This window comes from Pelodiscus sinensis, chromosome 3 (genome assembly GCF_052426305.1).
Source record: "Pelodiscus sinensis isolate ZL-2025 chromosome 3, ASM5242630v1, whole genome shotgun sequence".
Classification (NCBI taxonomy): Eukaryota; Metazoa; Chordata; order Testudines; family Trionychidae; genus Pelodiscus; species Pelodiscus sinensis.
The window spans coordinates 44,198,043-44,224,350 of NC_143054.1; the positions used below are offsets into that span (position 1 = coordinate 44,198,043).

Sequence of the window (26,308 nt, forward strand, 5' to 3'; positions counted from 1 at the left end):
CATTTGTATTTTTCTAATACAATTGGTTGGTTCTTGTGTTACATGTTTCAAGAAAGCAAAACTGATATTGCAGCCTTGGTATAGTAACATTACAATATATTGGTAGGTGAGATTTAAAAGTACCAAAAAAAGTTATCAGAATTGCCTGCCATGTACATGCATTTATGGCATGTTGGCCTGCTAGTTTTGAAGTGGTGTGTCTGATAAATTTGATGTTGACATTAGCTATAAGACAATATGTATTCCCTGAAATCTTACTGCAGAGCTTAAGGATAAGTTAATTCGTAAAGCTGAATTAATGTTCCAAAGTATGTTAGAAGTTGGATGATTTTAAGTTGTCTCTTCCTTTAATGTTCTTAGTGATCAAAACGTCTAATTCAGCAATTTTACTCTGATGCTAGATTTGACTCTTAAAAAGTTTCTATGTCTGAGGATAATTCTAGTTTGTTTGGTGTCCAGTCCTTCTATATGGCTAAATATCTGAGTTATGTGCTCTTTAACTCTAAAAAGAAATAGTGATGTTATAAAATTTATGTTTATATGCTGATCATAGATGTGTAAAATATTTTAGGTTTTAAAAAAATATATAGTTAAGTTAGTGTCTAGTAACTTTGACAGAAAACCTATGAACAAATTGTGCATCAGACTTTTCTGATGGATTTCTTAGGAAAGAGAGAAGTATCCTAAGTTTACCATTCAGCTCTATAACACTGTTTGATCTGTTTCTGCTAAGTGACTGGCAATAGGGATTAAGACTGGGGATGGAGAGTCTTCAGGGAAAATAGCACTTTTCTTTTGGAATGCAAACTACATTCCCACTTACTGAAATTAAAGAGCTCTTTATATCTGAGGCTGCTTCTACTGGCCCCTGGAAGACCTTATTTTTAATTGTTCTGTTTACTTTAATTAGAATTTGAGATTGTTTTGCAGCAATTGCAGAAGATTTAGAATCCTTTAAAATGATACTGAATCTTGACATCAAGTTACATTTTTAAAAATGTATAGGAGTTTTGGGTATTATGGTAGTCAGAGCCCACCTACCAATTCATGTGGCTTTTCAAGCATACTTATTTAGTTTTTAAATGTTTTCTCCCTTGTTGTTGGGAAATAGGAAGACTGACAGTATAGGAGGCACAGAGAAACTGACAATGCACAAAATAGAATCAAAAGAGGGGGAAATGGACAATATTTTTCCTAGCCTCTTGTGTATAATAATTTTGGTTGTACAGTACTTGTAATAATTTTATGGGCTTTTAATCTACTCTTGCCGGCATTCTTTTAAATCTACTGTATTGCTAAAACAACAATTCCTGCACCTCTTCCACCTGATACAGCGGGTTTAAGGAGTCACAACTGATCTAAAATTATAAATGCCAATCTATAGTTCATGTAGAACTGTATGCTACTCCCAATAAGTTCTGATCCTTACCTCATGATCTATGTACCTGTGCATGTTCCTAGCAAAATCCTCTTCTCTGTTGCATGTATAGATGGGCATGACTAAAACAGTTGCTCAAACACTCCCAAAATGTGGATGAGTTGAAAAGATCTGAAGCTTGTGCCTAGAGTCCATCATTCATTCTTTCTCTGTAAATATAATATAGTACGGTATGGGGAAAGAAGCCCTCAGGAAAGGAAAGGTGGCTGAGGTTGTTTTAAAAGCATTCTTATGGCTAGCTAAGTGAAACTAAGAATGCTGCTCTTGTGGGTGTATCATCAAATTGTATGTTCTTTTTGCAAGTCTAAACAAAGGGTTTTTTTGGTGGTGGTTTGAGACCAGGAAGAAAAGCTCAGTTTTATAGTCCTGGGGAATTCTGCAACTTGTTTCACTTGAAGCATAGTAAAATTGCAGAAATCTCCCAGGACTGTTATCTGAAAATCAAGGTGTGGGTTTTTTAAAATTCAGAACAGAGCTGATTCCTTTTGTGCATGTGAAAGAGAATAACAACATCTCTCCCTCTTGCTAAATAGTGCTACTGAATAAAAACCTGTAGCCTCATCTTCACCTCTGGCTGCATTGAATTGGAATTTAATGGGAGTTTGGTAATTTTGTGTTCCTCATTGAGGAAGGGTCCGTAATTTGCATATGGTGAGATCTAGTGAAAAACGTATTATAGGATCGACCTCTATAGCCTGAACTTCCTTAGTCTGGCAACCTCTGTGGTACATTATCTCCATGGGTGCTCTGTGGCTGGAGCACTCATGGGGAAAAGCCAGGCCTTGTTCTTAGCAACTCCTCCCTCTCCAGTCCTCCCAGAGCTTACTTGCAATGATCAAGCTCAGGGAGGGAGGGAGAGGAGCAGGCATGGGTATGGGTATGGGTATGGTCACGGGAAGAGACAGCAGTGCAGTCCTGCAGCTAACAGTGGAGGCTGGGAGTACAGACCAGCTGCGGAAGGGCTGAACTCAGGACTCTGCATCCACTCTGCCTCTTCCCCAGAGCACCCCCCTTGTCCCCACTTCGGACCCCGCTCACTCAGTCTTGCTCCATCTGCTGCTATTAGAGCAGAGCACTGCAGCCAGTGGCAGCAGGAGGAGGGAGTATGGGCGTTGACTGCCCCTGGTCTGGAAGATGTCCTTGTTAGGGACTGGTCAGGACTTAAGGGTGCTAGACGAGGGAGGTACATCCTGTATTCTGGCATATGACATACTCCAAATAAGTGACTGGGGAGCACCAAGTCAGGTGTGATGATGGAGTATACAAATAGTTTCTACTATAGGGTCTTTTTACCTCATTTTTACAGCGATGCCATTTATTGGACTTCTGTGTACACCTTCTAAATTGGAGGATGTAGCAGAAATACCTCTATGGAGCAGCCCAGCTACGCTTGCCAAACTTTTCCTTTTGCTGGAAAGATTATTCAAGTGGGCAACAGAATAGAATTTGTAATAAAAAAGCCAGAATTACTAACACTCAGTCCAATGAAAGTTAATCAATCAAGATCAAATATGCTACTCAAAGTGTATTAGAAATGTCAGAGAAATGCAAAACTAAAGAAGGAAGTGGAAGAGATATTTAATCTGTAATTCTCTTCCAAATTATCATATTCTTGGGAACACAGGCTTGGGCTGTTTTTATTTTTCCTGAGCTAGTATGTGTACTTCTAACTTAATAAAAAAGTTGAAATTGCAAAGTATCAATTGAGAGGTTAGGGGAGGAATTCTTCATCTTCAAGTGTTACAAAAGGGTAAGAATAGTAGGATAATTATGAAATGTTATTTGTAGAGTGACATAATGTTTTCTTCCAGATTATAAAAGCACTTAAGGGACTGCAGGATTTGGATATTTCACTGGACATTCTAGTGGTAAGTAACAAACTGTCCTTAAAGCTTTCATCTATGAGCTGATCGATGGCATATTCAGTAGTTTGCAACCATAGAAGCCAAGAAAGTTCCTTCACTATGCAATTCTGAATCCTAATCCCAATTTTAAATATAAAAAGTTACATGGGTCTATGGAGTCTTTTTCCAAAGTCACCAAAAGGCTTGTTGCCATGTCTGGTAATTAAGGCAGCATGGCATATAGTGACACTATTGGGCTCTTGCACTGAACATCCAGAGAGCAGAATCCCATGCTGGCTGGGTTTTGCTCCAAGTGTAATGACCTTTGTGTAAATATGATGGACTAGGTTTTTCCTGCAGACACACTTCTATTTTGTATTTGTGTGCTGGTGCTTTGATTCTATACCAAGGTGAAACAAACATGAGCAATTTATATTTTAGATCAGTTATTACTCTTCCATTCCTCCAAGGTGCACACAATCCCTTTTTAACTGTGATTCTGCAGTTAAAACAAGCATCTTAGTAGTCATATGTTAATGATGCTCTTGGTTCTGCTAGTAGGAATGTTAAAATGTGGTTAATTTACTAATGGAGTAACCAATAACATTTTTATCAAGTACTCAGTCGATAGAGGAAGGCAACCTGGCTCAGTCCCGGCTCGTACCACATTCAGGACGCCCCCTGCTGTGGTTCTGCACTTTAAATGTAGTAAGCTGGAATAGGCCAAGAGGTGGCTTAAAATCCAGCTTCCAGTGTGCACTGGCTTCCAGAGAGCCAGCTGCTGCCCCATGCTGTAGGCTGTGTAGTACAAAGCTTGTACTGCAGAGCCTGCAGCACAACCAGCTCCCCAGGATTGGGGTTGAGAGCTGGCTCTCGGCACACACTGGCTGCTGGCCTTGCTACTGGCGAGCTGGCTGTGCTGTGAGTTCTGCAGTGTAAACTTCATACTGCAAAGCTCACAGCATATAATAGCTAACCATGTAACTGATGAAAATCTTAGCAATCAGAGGGGTAGCGGTGTGAGTCTAGATCTGCAAAAGCGACAAGGAAACTTGCCTCTGGAAATTTATACGTGCCTCTGGAAATTTCCACTACATGCATTTGACGAAGTGGGTCTTTGCCCACGAAAGCTTAAGCTCCAATACATCTTCGTGTATAAGGTGCCACAGGACTCCTTGTTGCTTATGGTCAACCAATTAACCATTTTTTAATATCCCTACTGGCTACCCAGAAGACAAAATACAGCTCCTCTAGAGCAATCCAGCCCTAGGCTCCCACCCAGACTAGGGATGTTAGAAATGGGTTATTTTAATAACTGTAACCACTAAAATTCTTAGTGGTTACATGGTTACTTGGTGCCCCTCTGTGAGGTGAGCCTGGCAGCCAATGTTCACCTGGTTCTATTCCTGGGGAGCCCCAGCCAACCCATGCTGCAGGTGACTCCTATGTGTGCTCTTCATTTAGAACTCAGACTAATGGGATGGGAGTGAGCCAGCCTGCTAGTCTGAGTTTTAAATGCAGAGCATGTGGAGGGTGTGGGAGATGGTGTTGCAGTTAACTGGTATCATAACTGCCAAGCAACTGATTATTGGTTAATTGGTTACTCAGGTAACTATTAACATCCCTAACCCAGACAGACAAGTTGAACATAAGGATTACTGAAAATCTTAGTCACTATGTATAAAGTTTTTACCAACTTAGAGATTGGGCACATTACCTATGAGGTCAGTGAATATTTCAAATCTTACCCAAATACACGCTTACTAGTCAGTTCCTACTAACTCATCTAATTTTTTTTTAAAGAAAAGAACTAGTATGAATAACATTCTCAAGTCCGTTTCAAAGCAGAGATGGTGAGCTTCTGAATTGTAAAGAGTTCTTCAAAATCAGTTCAATTGCTTATTGTCTAATAATGCTGTTGTTTCATGAGAAATAGCAGGGTAATTCAGAATAAAGCTAGAGACCTCATTCTTATGACTTAAACATTCCCTGCCAAAGTTCAAGCAGATGTGAAATGAACAAGTCAGGTCCCCAAAGTTCCTTCATTGCTGAAGCTGACAGCAGACATTCCTGGGATGGTGAATAGGTAATGTGCATTGTTACTTTTTGGAGACAAATCATATTTCTTTTGTATACAGAGGTAATTAGTTGCCTTGAGCATGCAATCTTTGAATTTTATAGTAAGTTAAGACAATGGTATTATTATTACACTATACTTATCTATTGCTAATATTTCCTTTTGGTTTCTAAATCAGTAGACTATAGTAACAGAAAGGATGAATAGAAGTGGGTCATCTGCCAGCTAATAAAAACACATTGTGAAGTTTCTAACAGCTGTAGGTAAATACAGACAAATATAATTAGTATTTATTTGTAATTTACTATACAATTTACTATACAGACTTGCATTTTAAAGGATTTACTCTACTTATATGGGTTTGATAAGTCTACAAGAAATGGCCTTTTTTTAGCATTTTTGTAATTCCCTAGTATGTTCTTAAAGATTGTTCTTTAGATAGCTTAGCTTGCTAAGTTTAACGCTTTCCTGTTCGGTGTCACAAGGACCATTTTAGTGTTTGTGTAGGTGTTTAAAAAGAGAGCGAAATATAACCAAATATGAATAGATATGCTCTCCTGATGCAAATTCACTCCAATATTGTGGGCTCCCAACCATAAGCTCTTCAGGACAAGGACAATTTATGTGTTGCAAACACAATGGTGAACTGGTATTTGGGCCTCAGTCATAGCACTATTGCAATATGAATAAGAAGTTCATTTTTTGGGGGGGTCTCAGTAAAATTGAGCAGTCTAGTATCTAAGGGTCAATGTACATGGGCAAAAAGGTATAGGTTTTTTGAGTTGGAATAGCTCAGTCAAATTAGTTCATTTCTAGTAAAACATCATATTTTACACATCTTAATGCCTGTGTGGTTAAAGTTAGGCTACAGCACAACCAATTGAAGTGATCTTAAAGCTGCTAAATTCTGTCTACATGATTAAAATCTCATTTAATGCTCAAGCTGATTTAATCAAATTGAGAGATGACTTTTGTGTCTATGTAAACAGGGTTCACATCTTCAACCTGAGTGAACTGCCAGAAGTATGCTCCTAAATGAAGAGTAACTTAATTTCTCATAAGTTTCATAAAACTAAATCATAGAAGGAAATGCACATTGCACATAGATAGTACCTTGGGTTATAAATATGTGGTTTTACTTTGGCTCCTTTGACATATTTGTTTCTCTTATAAAAATTGTTTTTATAATCTGATTGGTCAAAGGATTTTTCTAGCTATGACTTATTGCTGTGTGAATTGAATTAGTTAGAAGTCAAAGTATATTCATAATGTTAGTCACATGTTTCTATCCTTCTTGCACTGTCTTCAATAGGAAACTGGAATAGGAAAAACAGTTAACAGTTTTAGGAAACATGCTACTGCTGGGAATATAGCTAAATCTCTGGTAAACCACTGGAAAAAACTTATTCCACCAGAAAATGAAAGGTAAGTAACAGTCTAATTTTTATTTTGAGATAAATTGTTGTTCAGTATAATGTTTTCAGTTCAGACTGTTTTGATACCGTAAAATTAGCATGGTAAAGTTAAAACCGATAAGACAAGTCAATATTTTGGAAATAGAGTAGCTGGAATGAAAGACTAGTTTGTGACTCTTGTTTGGTAAAATATTGCCAAACATTCTGTTGGTCTTGTTGGTCAAATAATTATTTGACCAACTGTTAACAAACAGGCCAAGCCTCTGCCCCTGAATTAAGGCAGGACTAATAAATTGCTATCATCTAATTCTTCAAGGAAGTTGCATGTACAGGTCAGAAAGGAAGCTTGTGTGGGGGAAACTTAGTTAAATGTTGTGCCTTTCTCATCACATCTCCATGATTTCTTTTCTATTACCTTGCTACTTCCAAGAGAGAGAGAGGAGGAATTTCACCCCTTTAAGCTTATTAACATTATATGAAATAGTCCTCAAGAAGAACCAAAAAAAAGTGTGTGTGTGTGTGTGTGTGTGTGTGTGTGTGTGTGTCTACAAGTTAATGTATCTCAGGGGTATCCCTGATTCTTATTGGTTCTGACTTCAGTGACATTTACTACAAACCTGTCTCCTGAGTACTGTGATGCTGTAATAGTTTCATGATTTACTTATAAAGGCTTCTACATAATTCTCCCTTTGTTTCCTGACTTTTGATTCTCACTTGTGTAAAGAGCAAATCATAATGGTCAAACTGGGTTAGATCAATGGTCCATTACCCCACTATCAACAGTGGGAGTTGAGGCTGCAAAGGGAATGAAATAAAAAAAAGTTATTGAGTGATCCATCCCCTGTTGACCAGTCCCAGCATCTTGGAGTCAGGCTTTGGGAATTGGGGTTGAATTCCTGAACATCTTGACTAATAGGTTCATCAATGGCTATCTTCTGTAAACTTAGCTAATTATTTTTTGAATCCCGTTCGGCCTTCACAACATCTGGCAATGTGTCCCACAGGTTGCCTGTGTTGTTGGTTTAGTATTTCCTTTGGCTTGTTTTAAACCTGCTATATATGTATTCATTGGGTGACCCCGGGTTCTTGGGCTACTTATCCCTTCACATAACACTTGTTCACTTGCTCTACTACACCATTCATGATTTGTATAGATCTCTCTCATATTTCCTCCTTAGTCATTTCTTTTCCAAGCTGAAATTCCAAGACCATTTTTTAAATTTTTTTGTATATTAAAGCTGTTTTTCCCAAAGGCTCCCCAGTTCTTAATAAGCCTAAAGCCCTGCTCTTTACAATGATGTCTCATTCACTTATTGTGACCCTGAAGCTTTGTCTAACTGGCCCTGCACAGGGAACTAGAAGCATTTCAGAGGATGCAATCATGGAGGTCCTTGATCTTGATCTCTATCTAGCAGCCTAAATTTCTCCTCCAGGACTTCTCTTCTACCTTTTCCTGTGTTGTTGGTACCTACATATATCATGAGTACGAGCCACTCCCCAGAATTGCTCATATATCCAGCCCTACCAAAGTTACAGCTGTGAAAAATCTGTAACATCCCTAACATCTGGCTATTGCAGGGAGATGGTACTGCCTTCAGACTTGAACAGCCAAAGATCAGTGGCTGCTGGCAGTTGTCACTTTTTGGGGGGAGAGGTAGAGCCAGCCTTACCTGTGGGTGACTGCCCAGGGCACTATGATCAGAGGGAGTGCTGTGTTCCACCCCAACATATAGATGCAACCAACCTAAGGCCCCTTTAGTCTCCCAAGCACTGGGGAGGGGCAGGGCTGAGGGCACGATGGTGCTACGTCAGACCTAGCTATAGTGGTGGCATGGCAGTTGACAGTGTGCTTCTCTGTACTGCTCTGCCTTCCCAAACCGCCAGCCTGGCCATGTCCACACTCCACCCCCAGAGTGTCTACTGTCGGTATTCTGGGGATGAAGTGTTGCTGCCCTCAGTGCCTGGCTTCCTTGTGTTCCTGGCCGGGGAGGCTGGAACCACCTCCTCCCCTCCCCTAGTGCTCTAGGAGACGTGCTGTGTGCATGCTCCCCTTCCCTTTCTCCCTCTCCTCGATGCTTTGGGGAGCACTCAGCATGCTGCCCCGCCTCCTTCCCAGTGGGGGGGGGGGCCCTCATTAGAGGGGTTGGGGCTGTAAGTGGGGCTGAGATCCTGTCTCTCCCAGCCCTAGCTGTACCAACTGCCCATGCTTCTCCTGATCATCACAAACCCAGCTATCTGTATTTCTTATATCTGCATTACTATTGCCTGTCTCTTCCTAATAACGAGCATCCCCTCCCCTGGAGAAATAACCTCTGTGCAAGAGGATGCCTTGACATCATTTGGCAGGATCATGTCAGTTATGGGATCATTTCCCTCTACTCCAGTTTGATGTTCTTCCCTGAGACTTTCAGCCTCCTCAGCAGCACAAAGACTGTCAGATGGGGCATGGGACCACACTACTGTGTGTCCAAAAGTCTCATCTGTCTTTTAGCTCCTCCAGTTCAGCCACTCTGGTCTCAAGCCCTTACACTCTCTAAGCCTATGAGCTCTTTGGACTGAATTTACATGTAGGCAGGTGGCTCATAGGCAGGTAGACACATGCTCATTCAGTGCAATGAAGTGGAGATCTCCCATTCTGTGGCTGAACTTCTGCCTGCATTCTTTTTATTTTTGCAGCTTTTTTTGGTGGGAGGAGGGGGGGGGGGAAGAGCTAGGTAGGATGTTGATTGACCTAAATTTAGACAGTGGTGCACCTGGGTGTCTCACTCCTGCACAAAACTCCCATTTGCTGCTCTTGTTCAGTAGTGTCTTGTGGTACTTTAGGAGCTGCCTTTTTAAAGGCCTGTGTGCTACTCTTAGTAGCCCCATCCCATGGTAAGTGATTAATGATGCCTAAAGTGATTAGGGATGAAATCCTCATTAAGACGGTCTCAGCCTTGCTGAATAGGCTACACAGTCTTCCTGCACTTCTCCTACTCGCAACACTATATACTATAGTCAAGCAGACATTAGACCACTCACCCGAAGGGTCATGTAGTTAGGTCTCCTTCACCTGGATAACACTCTTGTAAATTCCTGTTTGCTGGTCCTGTTCACTAGCTTCATGGAGTAGAGGTAATTTCCATCTCCTTGATACAGCCACTGCTGCCCCCATCAGGCCAGATATGTTCCTTTACAGCTCTATACCTGATATTTTTGAGACGGAGATGGGCTGGTGGCTTCAGTCTGAAGGTCCGAGTGGATCTGGGGTTAGATAGCTCAGGTAGGGTGGAGAAGGTACTCTGTTTGTTTTGCTACGGGAAAAATCCGAGTTAGATTATTAGTTGAACTAAAACAATTTTTTAAACTTAAATTTCTGTTTAAAAAAAAAACCGCACCATTTAAGTACAAATCAACAGCCCAGAATCTGGGATGAATTTAGCATATAATGAAATAGGTAATAAATGTTTGGCTGCTGTTCCCCTCTGGAAGGAAGTACACTGAGGAAATAATTGTGACTGGTATGCTCTCATTTTCTAGTGGCAGCTGGTCTGTCATAAAATGGTTTAGGGCGGCCACCTCAGACCCTGCGCTTTGGAGGGCCCTGCGGCAGCCCCCTCAACTGTCCGATGGACAGGTTCTGCAGGGCCCAGAGCAGCCTGAGGGATTACCAGGAGGCCTGACTCAGTGCAGCAGCAGAAGGGGTGCTCCCCTCTTCTCCCTCACTCCCCCACTCACCATGGCGGTGGGAGTCAGAGCAATCCAGCAGCCTGCTCCACTCCCTGCACATCTCCCCGTGATGAAGCAGGGTAGGTTGCTGGGTCACTCCAGCTCCTGTCGCTGTGGTGAGTTTGGGGGGGGGGTCACTCTGCTGTCACCCTGTGCCAGGCCCCCCAGAACTAGCTTGGCTTGTTGCTTGAGAAAGAGGGCTTAAGGTAAATGGGGAAGGGGTGAGAAGCAGGGTGGGAGTAGAGAAATGTTGTGATTAAGGGAAAGGGTGCATTGGGGGTAGAGTGGAAGCAGGGCCTGCTCAGGGGTCTGCTCCAGGCCCTGCGCCACCCCAAGGAAAGCCTTAGCAGCCATTGGTTGGATCCATTCTGCTTCATTGGGGTCTGTGCTAATGTGGAAGAGTTACAGCAGCACTATAGGAGTTCTGGTACTTTTTGCAAAGCATGCTTTTAGGGGAGATCTGCTACTGTGGGGGTAAGCAGAGATGTTGTGTTCAGCCATTTGCTGAAAGCTACTGCTCCTGGAGTGTCAGCCTATAGGGGCTGAGCAATTGTGGGGTGCCTTTCGATAGGATTTACTGTAGCTGCTGGAATGGTAAGTGAAAGGACAAGAGAGAAAAGCCTGGTGTATCGAGGATACTTAATGGATTGAATGGAAAGTTTCCTATTAAACACCTGACCTGCTAGGCCCTAAAAAGAGTGGGTACTCCTTTCCAAACAACAGTGCAATTCTAAGCAGAAGTTAGACACAGTTCAGAAAGCTTTCATGCCGCCCTGTCTCTGGTATTGCTTGCCCTGTTGATTGGAAAATAGGCACACAAATTTCTAAAGGTGCATTTACTATAACTCTAAAGGCAAATGTTGTTTTTTCCAACCTTGTATTTTTTTATAGGGTCACTTCTTTAGGACCGTTAAGTGGACTTTAAACTTGCACTGTCTATTGTCTGCTTCCAGGGACTTCATATAATGTTTCAAGTTCAACACTTGTGTTTGTGAAAATTCTACAGTGCAGAAAACCAAATTTATTCTGTTGCCCTTTTTTGACTTGAGCAGCTAACTAAAGTTTGGCCCTGGAGAGATTCCAGCTAGAAGTAGAAATTGATAGTCTGGTATTCTCTTGGCAATCTTTTTGTTTACATGCCTTTTAAATAAAGTCTTGTGTCTCTGAATGTAGAAGGACCCGAGAACAAAAGGAGCAGTATTTGCTGCTTATAGTCTGGTAGCACTTTAAAGACTAACAAAACATGTTGATGGTATCATGAGCTTTCATGGGCACAGCCCACTTCAGATGATGGGAGTGTCCAGAACCAAGAATAAATAAGGGGGGTAGGCGGTAGAGGACATTGGGTAGATAAGTTTCAAAGGTATAGCCAGTCTGTAACAGGAAAAACTTAAACAACCAATAGTCTATTAGCACCTTGAAGACTTAATAGTTAAGAGGCTAATAACCGTTAGTTTGCACTAGGAAAGTAAGAGTACTTAAACCAGATTCTACATTGACATCCAGACCATTGGCAACTTCATTGGTTGGTTGATAATGTGCGAGCCATCCGATATCACAATTTAGACCATTTGCACGAGAGTTAAACTTGAGAATAAAGTGGAGTTCCAATCCTTCTCTGTGTATTTGGCTTGTGGAATTGGTCTGAAACAAAACAGCAACTTGTAGATCCCTTAATGAGTGTCCAAGGAGGCTAGTGTTCCCCAACAGGTTCTTGTGTGTTGCCTTTTCGGATATCTGATTTGTCCATTAATTCTTTCCCATCGGAACTGTCCAGTTTGTCCAATATACATTGCAGTGGGGAATTGCTGACATTTGATGGCATAGATAACATTACTGGATATGCAGTTAAATGAACTTCTGATTTGGTGGCTGATGTAATTGGGTCCAGTGATAAGGCTTTTATAGATGTGTGGGCAGAGTTAGCACTGGGGTTGATTGCAGGGGTTGGTTCCTGGATGCTTATGATGTAGCTGTGCAGCATGGTCACTGGAAATAATTTTTCAGGTTGGGGGCGGGGGGGGGGGTTGTCTGTAAGCGAGAATAGGCCTTTTCCCCCAAAGCCTCTGAGAGTGAGGGGTCCTTTTTCAAGATAGGTTGTAGATCATGGATAATGCATTCAAGGGGTTTAAGTTGTGGACTGTAGGTAATGACAAATGGAATTGTTCTCTTTTGGGTCTGTCTTGAAGTAGTTCCAGAAATTAACTTTGTACTTTTTTGGCTCTGTCAATCTGTTTTTTTCACTTCACCAGGTGGGTATTTCAGTTTTAGGAATGCTCTATGTAGATCCTGTAAGTGTTTGTCTCTGTCTGTGGGATCGGAGCAAATCAGGTTGCATCTTCGGGCATGGCTGTATACAATAGATTGAGAAATGTGTCTGGGATGGAAGCTTAGAGGCATGCAAGTAAGTGTAATGGTCGGTAGGTTTCCGATACAGGGTGGTGGAAATTTGTCCATCATTTAATTGTACTGTAGTTTCAAGGAAGTGGACTTATGTGGACTGATCCAGGCTGAGGTTGATGGTGGAGTGGAAGCTGTTGAAATCCTTGTGAAATTCTTCAAGGGTCTCTTTCCCATGGGCCCATATGATGAAGATGTCATTGATGTAGCATAAGTAGAGCAAGAGTGTTACGGGGCAAGAGTTGCGGAAACATTTTTTAAGGTGTTGGCATATTGTGGTGCCATGCTGGTGCCCATTACTATGTCGCTGACTTGAAGATACAGATTGTCTCTGAATCGGAAGTAGCTGTGGGTGAGGACAAAGTCGCAGAGCTCTGTAATCAGTAGGGTTGCCAGGTGTCTGGTTTTGAATGACACGGTCCAGTATTTGAGCTTTCTGTTCAGGAAACAAATTGGGGGAAAAATATAAATGAGAAAATATAAATGTCCGGTATTTTCTAAATAAGATGTAATGTCAAGTGTGTCCGGTATTTTTGTTGAAACCATCTGGCAACCCTAGTAATCAGGCTTGCAGTTCTGTCATCAAGGATGGCGTTTCTGATGGCCTGTAATCAGTCTTCATGTGGAATGTTGGTATAAAGGGCTTCTATGTCCATGTTGGCCAGGATGGTATTTTCAGGTAGATTACTGATGTTTTGTAGTTTCCTCAGGAAGTCAGTGGTGGTGCGGAGGTAGCTAGGAGCACTGGTACCACAGGGTCTGAGGAGGGAGTCAATATTGCTAGATAATCCTATTGTAAGTGTCTGAAACTATTTGCTGCTTGGCTTTCTTGGCTATTCACCCCTTTGCGTGATCTCCCTTGACCCACACCCACACCCCTCACCTTACCCAAGACAATACTTAGCCGAAAGCTCCTGGGCATGTTCACACCTTTTGGTCCTAGGTAGGGGTTGATGTTCATGGTTGTTAATGGTTGGGTGAGTGAAAACCTGTGTCTCAGCAGGGGTTTAAATCAACTCCTAACATAGTTCCATTCAGCTCATAACACAAATGTGTGTGTGTGTGTGTGTGTGTGTGTGTGTGTGTGTGTGTGTGTGTGTGTGTTTTTCTAGAAGACTTTTAAACAATTAAAACACTGAAGTGTGTTGCATCGGACTTTTTTTTACTAATACCATTGGTAGAGGTCTGAAAGTTAATCTTCAGTAACTGAGTATTAAATTCATGTCTGTTCTGGTTGTCTTGTATTTCAGTGACCACAAGGGGAAAATACAAAACACTGAAAAGAGGAAAGAGTTATCATTGGACAAGACAAAATCATCAGTTTGTAAGGAGAATAATCATTCTGGCAAGAATCAAACATTTGAACCAGCCTCAGAAGATTGTAAAAAATCTCCCATATCTGTTAAACGGAAGAAGGAACATAATTTTACAGAGACTAAGCTAAGAAATAAAGATATCCAGTCTCATAATATACATGAAAGTAAAACATATAGCTCCAGTAGTTCTAAAAATACTTCTCAAAGCATCAATCCTGAAGACGCAAAAAGTGACTACAAAGAAACAATCTCTGTTGCCAGTAAAAATCCTTCAGAAAAGCATCATTCCCCTACAGCCAGCAGAAAAGACCTATTGCCAAAAAAAGACTCTTGTAAGGATCTCTCCAAACAGAGAAACTCTGAGGATCCAGGAAAATTAAACCAAACACTTAGTATGAAAAGCAAACCAAAGTTGCCCAGTGATGAGGATTTTGAGCCTCCTACTATGTCTTTTGAATCCTATCTTAATTATGATCAGGTTTCAACTAAAAGAAAGAGGAAGACTTGTCCTACAAGTGAACAGTCAAAAAACAACAAGGGCTGCAACCAGAAGAACTGCTTATTATCACAGAAAAAATCAATATCCCCAGTGACAAAAGAGAGAGCGGAAAAACCACACACATCAGAAGATGATCAGTCAGAAAGTCCCACTAAAAAGGTGAACAATTATTTAGGCAAGCTAATGTGAAGGAAAGCACTAATTTTATTGAGTTAAACAAATTTATGTTCAAAGTTTAATTCAAATTTAAGCCTCAGATTGCATGACTTTGATATATCAGCCACACATGGTTACTAAAAATTGGGAATAATTTTTGACCCAAAGAAATGATTGTAGTTTATTTCTTGGATTAAATGATTAATTATGCCTCCTTGTGCATATGGATTTATGATTGTCTTTAATTATGTGTTAACTGAAGTGATTTTTCTACCGGACTCTGCCTTATTTAGGCCCTGACTCAGGAAAGTGTTCTTACTGTTGAAATCCCTTAAACACATGCTTAATTTTAAGAACACAAAGTCCCATTGGTTTCTGTGGGATTGAAGCATATGTTTCAAGTGTTTATTCTGAGTAGGGATGTGCTTACTGTGTGTCCTTTAATTAGAGATGGATAGGATAATTAGTGCTTAAGTAAGGAGGCAGCTGTCCAGTAATTTATCCATGGTCAGTGTGCAGTAGCTCCAAACCCTACTTAGTGCACAAAGTCGAGAACAAACACCAAGTAGAGAAGTGTAAAATTCCTCATGGGCTTTCATCATTGTAAATATCTGATTCTCCTCATCATATCAATTTATCTTCACACTTGAGTGGGAGTAGAAGACTTTCAGAGATTGAGATATGAGTTTAAGAAGGTTTTGAAAATTTTGTGCTTAGTCTTGAGTGATCAGTGATTGGGCACATGCAGGGTCTGACTTTTTTTTTTTTTTTTTTTTTTAAAGAGTATTACCATATAGAATATCCCACTCCTGTTGTCTTCACTTGCAGTAGTATGTACTTAGCACGTAAGAAAACTCAGGAGCCTGGTGCCTTAGGCTGGGCAGGAACTCACAATTAGTGGCCATCTATGATAACTTTTAACTGAGTCACTTGCCCAGTAAAATGTAGAGAGATCACGACTGAAGCAGATGTTAAGTCCCTTTTTTCCAGGTCACATTCAGCTGCTGTATAACTATAAACTATTTCCTCTTCTTGCAATCCCGTCTCATTCACTACATACCTTGCAACTTCTGCAGTGATTTGGACCAACGTCCTCTTGGTGAAAGCCTCATTGACTATGCACTTAAGATTCATTCCTTGAGCCCATGTTATGAATAGATTGTGGCAAGGGTCTTGTGACATTTTGCATTTTTGTACATATTATAATGTTGGATAATGAGTGAATGAATAAAGTGATAATTAATTCAATAGTTATGATGAAGTAATGTGTACAAGTCTAGTTATCTTGAAACATTTGGTTTTGCTTTGGCATTTGATTATGTATTTGAAAATTCCTTAATAGTTAGTGGAGATGAGGAAATTATAACAGTGTTTCCTTGCATGCATGTAGGCAAAGACAGCATCACTCCAAGATCTCCTTCATACTCCACTACCTAAATTGCTACCAGAGATAGCCTTATCTTCTCCCCCCTATTCTATGGAGTTCAAAGGTAAGTAATATGAAAGACTGTTACATGTGAGACTACAATGAGCAGTTAGAGCGGTCCTGATGAAAGTCTTGCACCCTCACAAAAATATGTCCATTTTTTGTGCCAATGCAATACTTTACCTTCTGCATTGGCTCCCTCATAGAAATACACTAGGTTCTGAAGGCAGTATGTAGCCTACAGTTTTAGATTTTCCCAGTTCCACCCACTTGTTCAAGTCCTTGTGGAAGCTGAGCCATCCAGAGAAGACCAGGAAGGGGCTTCCATGGGTGTGGAAGGAGGAGTATGGCACATCTATCCCACTTTCTTTAAGGCTCTGACTCTGTTCTCCATTTATTCTTCACTTCCTTCTGTACCTCCTTCTTGGGGGGATCACTCTGTATTATTTGTGATGAATTGGATCACAAGTCCCCTTGAATGTCACCTGTGTGCTGATCATACCACTAAAGCTATCACCCTGCCCTGCTGGGCCAGAAGCTCTGGTATCCTACAGCAAAGGCACATAGTTGGGGCAACAGCCACCAGCAGAGTAACACAGATCCTGAAGACTGCTTTGGGAGGGCTTAGGTATAGGGACTTGACTGCACCCAGAAGCACAGCTGCGAAAAAGACCAAAACCCCCAATAAATCCACCTTACTCTGTACAAAAGTTTTACACAGAGAAAGTCCCTTATCAATGAGAGATACGCACAGCTGTTATTCCCCCCCAGCTAACCATTATTTACATTTGGTATGATAGTGTTTAAGTATACAAAGTAGAATAAGTAATTGCAAGTGAAAATACAGATAAAACCAAATTACTAACCTAGAATATACAAAACAGGCTAGTTAAGCCTAATACACTAAGAGAAATTGTTAAAAATCATATTTTACCATCCCAATCCTGGTTTCAGCTCTCACTTGAAGGATTTTACTTGATCTTCTCTCTGGCCTTGCTCTAACAGCTTCTTGTGTACACTCTTAAGGTGGGGAGACTATTTCAGAAGACAGATGAAGATTGATTATTGATTGTTTTCCAACCCTTAAATAGAACTTCCCTAGTGTGGGAAGTCTGTTAAATTCTCTCCATCCCAATGGGGGAAAAAAAAATCAAATTCAAAACGGGTTCCAGCACCAGGTGGTGTGGTTGCTTGGTTTCTGTAAGATGAACCACAGTTTAAGCTTATAGGACAAACACAACTATTTACAGATAATGGCCCAAATGTTCCAGGCAACTAAGTTTAAGTAGCACTAATGACTTTCACTAGAGGTACGTCTAGACTACATGCCTCTGGCGACAGAGGCATGTAGATTAGGCTACCGGACATAGTAAAATGAAGCGGCAATTTAAATAATCGCCGCTTCATTTAAATTTACATGGCTGCCGCGCTGAGCTGACAAACAGCTGATCAGCTGTTAAATCGCCGCTTCATTTTACTATGTCCGGTAGCCTAATCTACATGCCTCTGTCGCCAGAGGCATGTAGTCTAGACGTACCCCTAGGAGTTGTAGATTAATAAACAAATTTACACTTCATATTTCTAACTACAGAGACAAGAATGATGCATGCATACAAATAGAAATTATATAAATAAATATAAATTATTCAGGGGATTACAGGGTCTTGCATTATAGGCTACTTGCTTGGCTTTTCCATAAATCATATTAGTGTTACAAATATTCAAAAACATATTTCCATAAAATAGGAGGATGTAAGGTCACATTAACCAGCCATGTTTGAATAAAATACAGAAACCTGAAGATGGGGCAGCTGTGTAATGGGGCAGCCGTGACAGACACGCTACTCCTTGAATGTGAAGCATGCCATTATTTGAGACTGTGTAGGTGGATGCTGTGTGGGCTTCCCCTGCACAGTTCTACTGAAACTGCCTTCTTGCCTTCAAATATCCCTGCTGCTACAACTACTAGCTTTTCTAGTTTAATTGTTAACTTTACTGACTGCCACACACTTTTGTAAATTAGGCTAATGTTTACAAGAACTAAATACACCACAAATGAAAAATTAACTAATTCAGCTTCTTTAGATAAAAGGTATTAAACTCACTACCTTACCTGAAACCGAATCTTTACTTTAGCTCTGTGTACAATGTCATTAAGTCTTGAGTAAATGTATATCTTCGTAGGGGTGGGGAAACTTTTTTTTTTTGGGGGGGGGGGGACTTTTTTTGGTTTGGTGGCCACTGATCCACAGAAAAATCAATTGGGGGGCCACCCAGGAGTGAGAAGCAGAAAAAAACCCCAATCTTCAGTGATGTGGTCCTGACTGAGAAGGATGCTTTCCACGTTTTCCTTGCACACTAGAGCTTGGGGGATCCAGTCTAGTAGATTTTGTGTGCTGCAGCCCCATGGAGGGATGGCAGGGGGGATGGAGCACTTGCACAGTGCTCCCGGGTGCTGGGGCGGGGAGGAAGTTCTGAGTCTTGGGGGTGAGATACAGGCAAGCCTTAGGTTCCCCACCCCTGTTGTATTGCAATAAAAATGAATTGCATGTTTTTTCTACCAGTCATGTTTCTCAATGAGTTAATTATACTTCTTCACAAAATTAGATAGCTTTGAACATTCTTAAAGAACTGCAGTATTAATCTGAGTATACATGGGCAAAATACTTCTTTGAGATTTGTTCTGTTTTGTAATGTCTGTAGTACCAGTCATGGAAGCACCCCCACAAACGAGTGATACAAATCAGTTCACCGGACGGAGATTGAACTCTAAAATGCAGGTTTACTCTGGCTCTAAAACAGTCTATCTTGCAAAGATGCTAACGCTGTATGAACAGTGCATCCGCGTACTTCAAAATAACATTGATTGTAAGTACTTTAATGTGGGTTTCAGCAGATTGAGTGACATTATAGCACTGGGCTTTCAGTAGTGTAAAACAATCTTGTGTTTCATATGAAGTCCCAACTTCACATTAAACTGTGATGCCATGGTAATATAAAAATCATGAAACAAAAGCTCAAACAGGCAGTCTTGCTTTTTTCTCTCTAAATCCTGCTAGTCTCATGTTAAAACTGCATTAAACATGCTATAATCTCAGATGTTTTTATACAAACCAGGGATGAGCTGTCAAGAAAATACTTAGATACAAAGGGTGAATGTGCATGCCAACTTGCATGTGAACATTCCAGGTTTGGTGTCTATCCAGGAGGAGACAATGAGGGAGAGGGGAATGGGTGGAAATGATGAAATGGGTAGACAAGGATGTATACTACCTTTTCCTCAGACTACCACTTCAGTGGCCAGTACAGAACCGCTCATCTACAAACCATAGAATACTAGAACTGGAAGGCGCCTTGAGAGGCTTCTTCCCTCACTACAGGACCAAGTATTATCTAAATCAGGGGTGGGCAAGAGGTGGCTTGTGGGCCAAATCTGGCCTGCCAGGCCACCAGATCCAGCCCGTGGCTGTCTAACTGCCACTCTTACTAAAGAGCAGCTGCTCCTGCTTTAAACAGCAGGCTAAGTGTTTTGAAAACTGGCCAGGAAGGAGAGAGCTTTGTGTGATGTCCCTGCTCCTTAGCAAAATCCCCCAGCTCCCATTGGCCAGTTTCTGGCCAATAGGAGATCAGAAATTTTGCTGAAGGTAAGGGCAGTGAATGAAGCCTCCTCCATCCTCCCTCAATATGCTGGAGCAGAGCCACATGGAACAATTTGTCCAGCACACACAGGGTTCCTACAGGTAAGCACCTCTCAGACAGAGCCTGCTTCTGCCCTCCCCCTTTCTTCCCAACTGCCTTCCCCAGGCCACTACCCAAACCCTCTGCACCCCTTTTCCCCACCTCCTTCAAGTCACAACTCTGTCCCAGACCCTCCACTCCCTCCCACACCCCTTCCCCATGCCAGAATCCTCTTCTACAGTCAAGCCAGCCCAAGCTACAGGCTGATTGGGCTACCACCTGGGGCGCCCCATTATAGGAGGTGCCACACAGGGCTGCCGGATCAGGCGGGGGCGGGGCCGCGCACCCAGAGGCGGGGCCGCGCATGTGCTGCACTCTTGGGGCCCGGGGCGCGTGAATGGCTCGGGCCAGCCCTGCCTACAGTCATATCCTTCCTGGACCCTGCATCCCAAGTACCTGATCCAGATCATAACTTCCTCTTTTACCCCCCATTAAAAATTATTGCCCACCCCTGATCTAGATCATTCTTGATAGAAGTCTATCTAACCTGCTCTTAAATGTCTCCAGTGTTGGAGATTCCAGCCATTAGATTGTCCAGATTTCAAAACATGTTCAGCTGGTATTTATTAACCTGATTATTTATAATACTGTTTTGTAAATGGTGAAATGAAGCTTATTGGATACATATTGATGGGATACTTACAATATTGTTTTGCTTTGTAGCATTGCATGAAGTAGGAGGGGTTCCCTTTGAAATTCTTGAGCCTGTGCTAACACGTTGTACACCAGAGCAGTTGTTTCGAATAGAGGAGTGCAATCCGGTAATTTCTCATTAAATGCCTTGGCTCCTATTTTGTGACTGTTCATGTGACTTTGATTTTCAACACAGGCAAACTACAAAAAAATTGTGAAGTCTTCACTTTCCCCTCAGGAATAGTTCACAAACTGATCAACACTGTACATAGTAGGACTTTGTCTATAGTTGTTAGGAGTTGCACTCTTTCCAGATTACTGAATGATTACTAGATCTAGAAGTACGGTACAAGCTTCATAAAATATATGCTTGGGTAGATCCCAGCATCAGAAGATTTGTAATCCAAATTGACAGTACACAAAGGGCTGGAAGAGGGTGAATTTTTAAAAATTAATCTGTTCATCCTCACTTTCTTCTATACTGTCTTTTGCCTTGATCTTTACTTATATTTTAAGTCTGATATGTATAGAATTCTGTTAGCTTTACTTTTATTCCTCTCACTATTTTTATCCTTGTTACAATCTTCTGCTTTTCCTAGTGAAGATAGCCCATTTCCTATTAAACTGTTAGCAGAGCATAGCCTCAAACTGTTTTACCCTGACTGGACAAATGTCTCCTTCACCACCAAGGAAAAGTACAGAGGGCATCAGAAGTGTTAACACGAAAAGGCCCAGAACAAACCTTCAGGTGAAACTTGGTACCTGTTGGGATCCAGAGAATAAGAATTGGCTCTTAGCTTCATGTTTAGCTCAATGAATGTCCACAGCTTGTTTTTGGAAGAATATGGTTTTCATTTTTCTGGTTCCTGCTTTAACTCCTGCTTGGAGGCAGGAACTGGGGTCTGTTGATACTACTGTCAGACAGAGCAGAAGGGGATCTGACGCAGGGACACTGCACTAAATAGCTCTCTTCCCCCACAACTCCGCTTGCTATCTGGGAGCTCCTACACTGAATTGTCTGGGATGAGGTGGGGAAGTTAGTACCAATGGATTCTTTGGATATTCAGGGATATGAAGGGTATAAACAGCCTGCTTTTATTGATCTTAGCTTGGAACCATGCAGGAAATAAAGGCTTTTTCCTTGGCTTCCTTGTAGCTGTTGAAAGAAACTATATACAGTCTACTCTACCCTAAACATTCATCTCTGTGATTTTAGTTCTACTGTCATTGTCCTGCTTCCTGGTTTCTTCACTGTATGTCAGGATCAGAAGCACTAGGGTGTTACTAGTGATGAGTCAGGGAAGCCAGCATAGCATACAAATTTACTTCTGTTCCTAAAATAAACAAGAAAAGAGACAGCTGGAATCCACGATCGTATTTGCAGTCTGTTCTATTTCAAGCATTTGTATACCCAAGATAATTGTTCAGGTTGTGAAAAGTACAGAAAAGTCAGGAAGCTCTAACAGTAAATTGGCTGCTATAACCTTAACTCTGCCTCCTACCATATACGTGTATGGTGGAAAGGCTTGATTTACATAATATTTCTGAACTGGATTTGTGAGTGGTTAGTACTTTTGAAAATCATGCCACTTTTCTTTAGGTGCCTAGATTTAGGCACTAAAGTTGAAAATTTTGGCTAATCATCTTTGTCTACAGTACAATGAAACAACCTTTAATGTAATCTTTGACCAATGGATACATTATGTTGCTGCATGTGGCTTTTATATAACCTGTGTCTTATGTTTGCTGAACATTATAGCATGTGCTGAAAAAAGATGTTGACTAGAGTCACTTTGACTTGCTTCTCAGTGTTGAAGCAATGTAAACAGAGCATAACATTTTCAAGAGCCTATATGATTTTGGATTCTAAATCTCATCCAACATCTATAGGAATTAGGTGACTAAGTCCCATATGCTCTTTTGAACATTTTACACTAAGTCTTTAAGTGTTGTTAAATATCTTTTGCTTTACACCAAGACGTTCACAGAAGAGTCTGATCATTTGTGGAAGAAACACTGCCAAAGGGATTTCAAAAATGAGCATCTCCTGGAGTATGAGTCCTGGCGTGAAATGTACTTGAGGCTCTTCAATCAAAGAGAAGAAAAACTAAAGACCCTCACAAAAAACATTATTTCAGCTCAGTCTGAAAAGCCTAAAGGTAAATAAAGTATTCAGGTAACTTTTTTCCTTTAAACCTCCTCTCCCCCATTTTCTACACTTCAGAAATGCAATGTGTAAGACTTTTTTTTTTTAATTGCATAGACTAGTAAAAATGCATTTCAAGGAAAAGTGATTGTTTCTTTGTGTTCAAATTCTTTTGAAGGTCATGCACAAGATTCCTTCATGTAACTGATTCATGTTTTAGACGATATCTGATCTTTATGGTTAAGAGCTCAGGAGCCAAAGCTGGCTGTTACTTGTATTGCCTGGCCCATCAGAGCCATCCCAGACACTGTTGCAATGAAGAAAGTGTGCACGTTTTGTTATACTATTTTGTCACTATTCATTTGGTATCTTGATGTAAAGTTTTGTAAACCTGTCACTGTTTTCTGATGTGTTCAGCATTTTAATTCAGTATTGGAACTCACACTTCCACACTAATTGAGTGTGTGTGTGTGTGTGTGTCACTTTAAAAATGCCTTTGCCCTTGTTTCTATGTCAGGGCGACAGGTTAAACTGGCTTACATACACAGTGTGGCAAAACCACCCAGAAATGTTCGTCGGCAGCAAGAAATCTATGGGACAGCTGGACCTATTGTTCAGCTTCACCCTTTAGAAAAGGGCAAGTAAGTACATGGTTTCCGTACTGTGATTTGAGACTAGATGATTTCATGTTGGTCACGTCAGCAAACACATGCTATCAGCAATATCTTTGTGTGAAAGAATGCAGCTAAACTTTAGCTATTGCTTTTTTCTTTTAGTATTTTAATGATCTGAAATAAAAACTTACATATATGGAATTCAGTGAGTTTGTAGTAGGCCCCATTTTCATCCCTTTCTGTCAAACTCCAGTGCTGAAGTACTCTTCCTCCAGCTTAGGAGTGGGTCTGTTATTTCTGGATCATATCCATGTTAATGGGATTTTTACACTCCTGGATTAATCGGTTAATTAATTTAGCTCCCCTGCAATAGCCTTACCTTTCTCCAGTGTTCTTTTAACATCTGGATTATCCAGATTACCCTCACTGATTGGCAGGTCTGCTGCTGATTTACTTTAAAATATTTATTGTTAGTTTTTGGGTCTTTGGCTATTTGTTCTTCAATTTCTTTTTGACTCGTGTAATCATACTTTTAGGCTTGATTTGAGAGCTTATACTCCTTTCTATTTTCCTCAATGGTATTAGCTTTCAATTTGTAAAGGATGCCTTTTTGCCTTAACTACCAGTTTTTTTCCCTCTGTTTTTATAGTTTGTGATATACATTTAATTTGAGCCTCTTTTATTGGTTTTTTTCTTCTTGTGCATGTGCCTTTTAATTTCCATTTCACTAGCTTTCTCATTTTGTTCCCTGGGAGACAAAGCAAGTGCAGTTATTACAGACAGTACGACCTTCCTCCTCCCGCCCTAAACTTCTGTGGGTTTTTTTTTTTTTTGAATGATTGCTAGTGTTGATTCTGCATTCTAGATATGCATGCTTGCCACGTGCACCAGTATTGGAATTTCTTCCCCCTAACAGCATGTATAGCAGAATGGCTCTGGTGTCATGTTGACATGGCACGGTATAAGGGGTCCTGTGCTCCTCCACACTCAGCTCCTTCTTGACACCAGTGAGTGCATCTGAACTGCTGACTTCATAGCTAGGTATCCTCTGTTTAGCACTTCTTAGGAAGTTCTTCTGCATAATTAGATGTTAGCTTTGTTTGCCTAGGGATGGGGCATGTCCTGATCAGCAGGCCTCAAACTTTGTATTTCATGAAGATGCCATGTGCTTGTGAGTGACACGCGTGAGTTGCCTGTGGAGTCTTGGCAAGGGGCATGTTAGTGACAGGTGCTGAATTTGCAGATCATTTAAGCCCCTACTAAAAAAGGAGAGGGACATTCACCTTCAAGCACTTGTGCTGACTCCATCACTGTCCCCAACAGCAGAGCCACTATCAGTCTCTACCTTGGGTACCATGGCCGTTCTCCAGTCTGCATTACTTTACCTTCACTGGACCCATATGGAAGGTGAAGATATTAGCCAAGGGCCATTTCTTTCCACCCTGGAAGGTCAAGAAGCTGGCTGGAGAGCTCTTCAATGGAGCTCTTCTTCCCAGCTTGGCCCAGCCAACAGAATCCGCACTGGGCAGACATGATGGCCTCTTGAACTCATCACCTTGTGAGTGGCACAGGATGTTGTCTATGCCTGTGCCAGCGGCACAGAGGCCCCGGTCTCAAGGCAAGCCTGTGTTGGGCTTCTTCAGGGCATCCTCCCTGTGGCAGTCTGTCTTTGAAGGGGTCAGAGTATCAGTGTTCCCCTCTATAAGACCGCCATGTCTGAGTCTGGAAAACAGGCATTGCAAACTCCCTTCGATCTTCTGATTAGGGCTGAAGGCAGGACTCAGGACTGCTTTTGCCAGTGTAGTGACGCAGACCTTCTGAGACACTGTAATAGGATGGCTTGGGGGGGTACCACTGAGAGGGTCAAATGAAGGCCAATTGCTTAGAACCAGGGCTATTTACATCCCTAAAGTGGAGATCCTTCATTGTGATTGGTTTTGTGCCTTACAAAGAGCACTTCTGGTCACCACGCTGGCCAGCAAGAAGTAATCCCCTTGAACAATTCAGCTTTACCTGTGCCACAAATAGTACTGCACTTTACGCTGATGAAAGGTTACGAAAACCAATCTTGTCAAATCTGAACAGTTTCTCCTAGTCCCAAAGGACCAGCCACATTCCCAGATTAATTCATACCCGAGATCTTACCCAAAAGAGTACACCGTGCCAATACTTTAAGATTCTAAAATCTACAGGTTTATTTTTTAAAAAGAAAGAAAAGGCTGAGAGTAGAATTGTTGTATAATGTAATGTCTTTAACAAGCAAAGTTCTTGGCGCGAGCTTGTAGCAGAGAGAGAACAAACTGGTAAGTCTCTGGAGTGTATCCTTTGTTAGAATGGATCAACAATCCTTCCAGGCCCTTTGTTCATAGCAAAGATGCTTCTGAAGTGTAGAGCAGGAGTAAAGATAAAGATGGAGGAACCCCAAGGGCCCTTTTTATAATCTTGCCCATATGGAAGGTATCCCATTTGTTTTTGCTGTGTGAAGGTACCATTTGTTTTTGCTGTGTGAAGGTACCTCCCAAAATGGAAATTGTCACATGAGCAAGTAGTGTGTCCATGCATGACTCAGGGTATGTCTAGACTGCAAGCTTCTTTTGAAAGAAACTTTTTTGAAAGAGCTCTTTTGAAAAAGCTTCTCTCGAAAGAGCATCCACACCTCAAAACCAGATTGAGAAAATGATCTGCTTTTTCGGAAGAGAGCATCCAGACTGCATGGATGCTCTCTCAAAAGAAAGCCTTGATTGCTGTTCACAGAATGGCCTCCAGGGCACCTGTGCTTTTTTTGAATGCTTTTTCTTCTGAAAAATATCGCTGTTCTGCATCCACACACACCTTTATTCAAAAGAGCTCTTTCGGAAAAGGTGTTCTTCCTCATAATTTGAAGTTAATCAATGTCAG

General features: G+C 41.3%; 1 protein-coding gene across 2 annotated transcripts in view; it reads left to right on the forward strand.

The window, feature by feature from the left end:
• LOC102453875 (elongin-A-like) overlaps positions 1–26,308 on the forward strand; it is a 43,049-nt gene that overhangs the window by 13,447 nt on the left and 3,294 nt on the right. Inside the window, exons 2-9 of one of the 2 annotated variants that reach the window (XM_025178826.3) lie at positions 3,250–3,306; positions 6,672–6,784; positions 14,133–14,856; positions 16,244–16,343; positions 18,983–19,147; positions 20,681–20,778; positions 22,629–22,809; positions 23,314–23,437. In XM_025178826.3, the coding sequence (XP_025034611.3) occupies positions 3,250–3,306; positions 6,672–6,784; positions 14,133–14,856; positions 16,244–16,343; positions 18,983–19,147; positions 20,681–20,778; positions 22,629–22,809; positions 23,314–23,437 (1,562 nt within the window). The remainder of the gene's footprint in view (positions 1–3,249; positions 3,307–6,671; positions 6,785–14,132; positions 14,857–16,243; positions 16,344–18,982; positions 19,148–20,680; positions 20,779–22,628; positions 22,810–23,313; positions 23,438–26,308) is intronic. The other variant, XR_003087053.3, reaches the window with a different exon arrangement.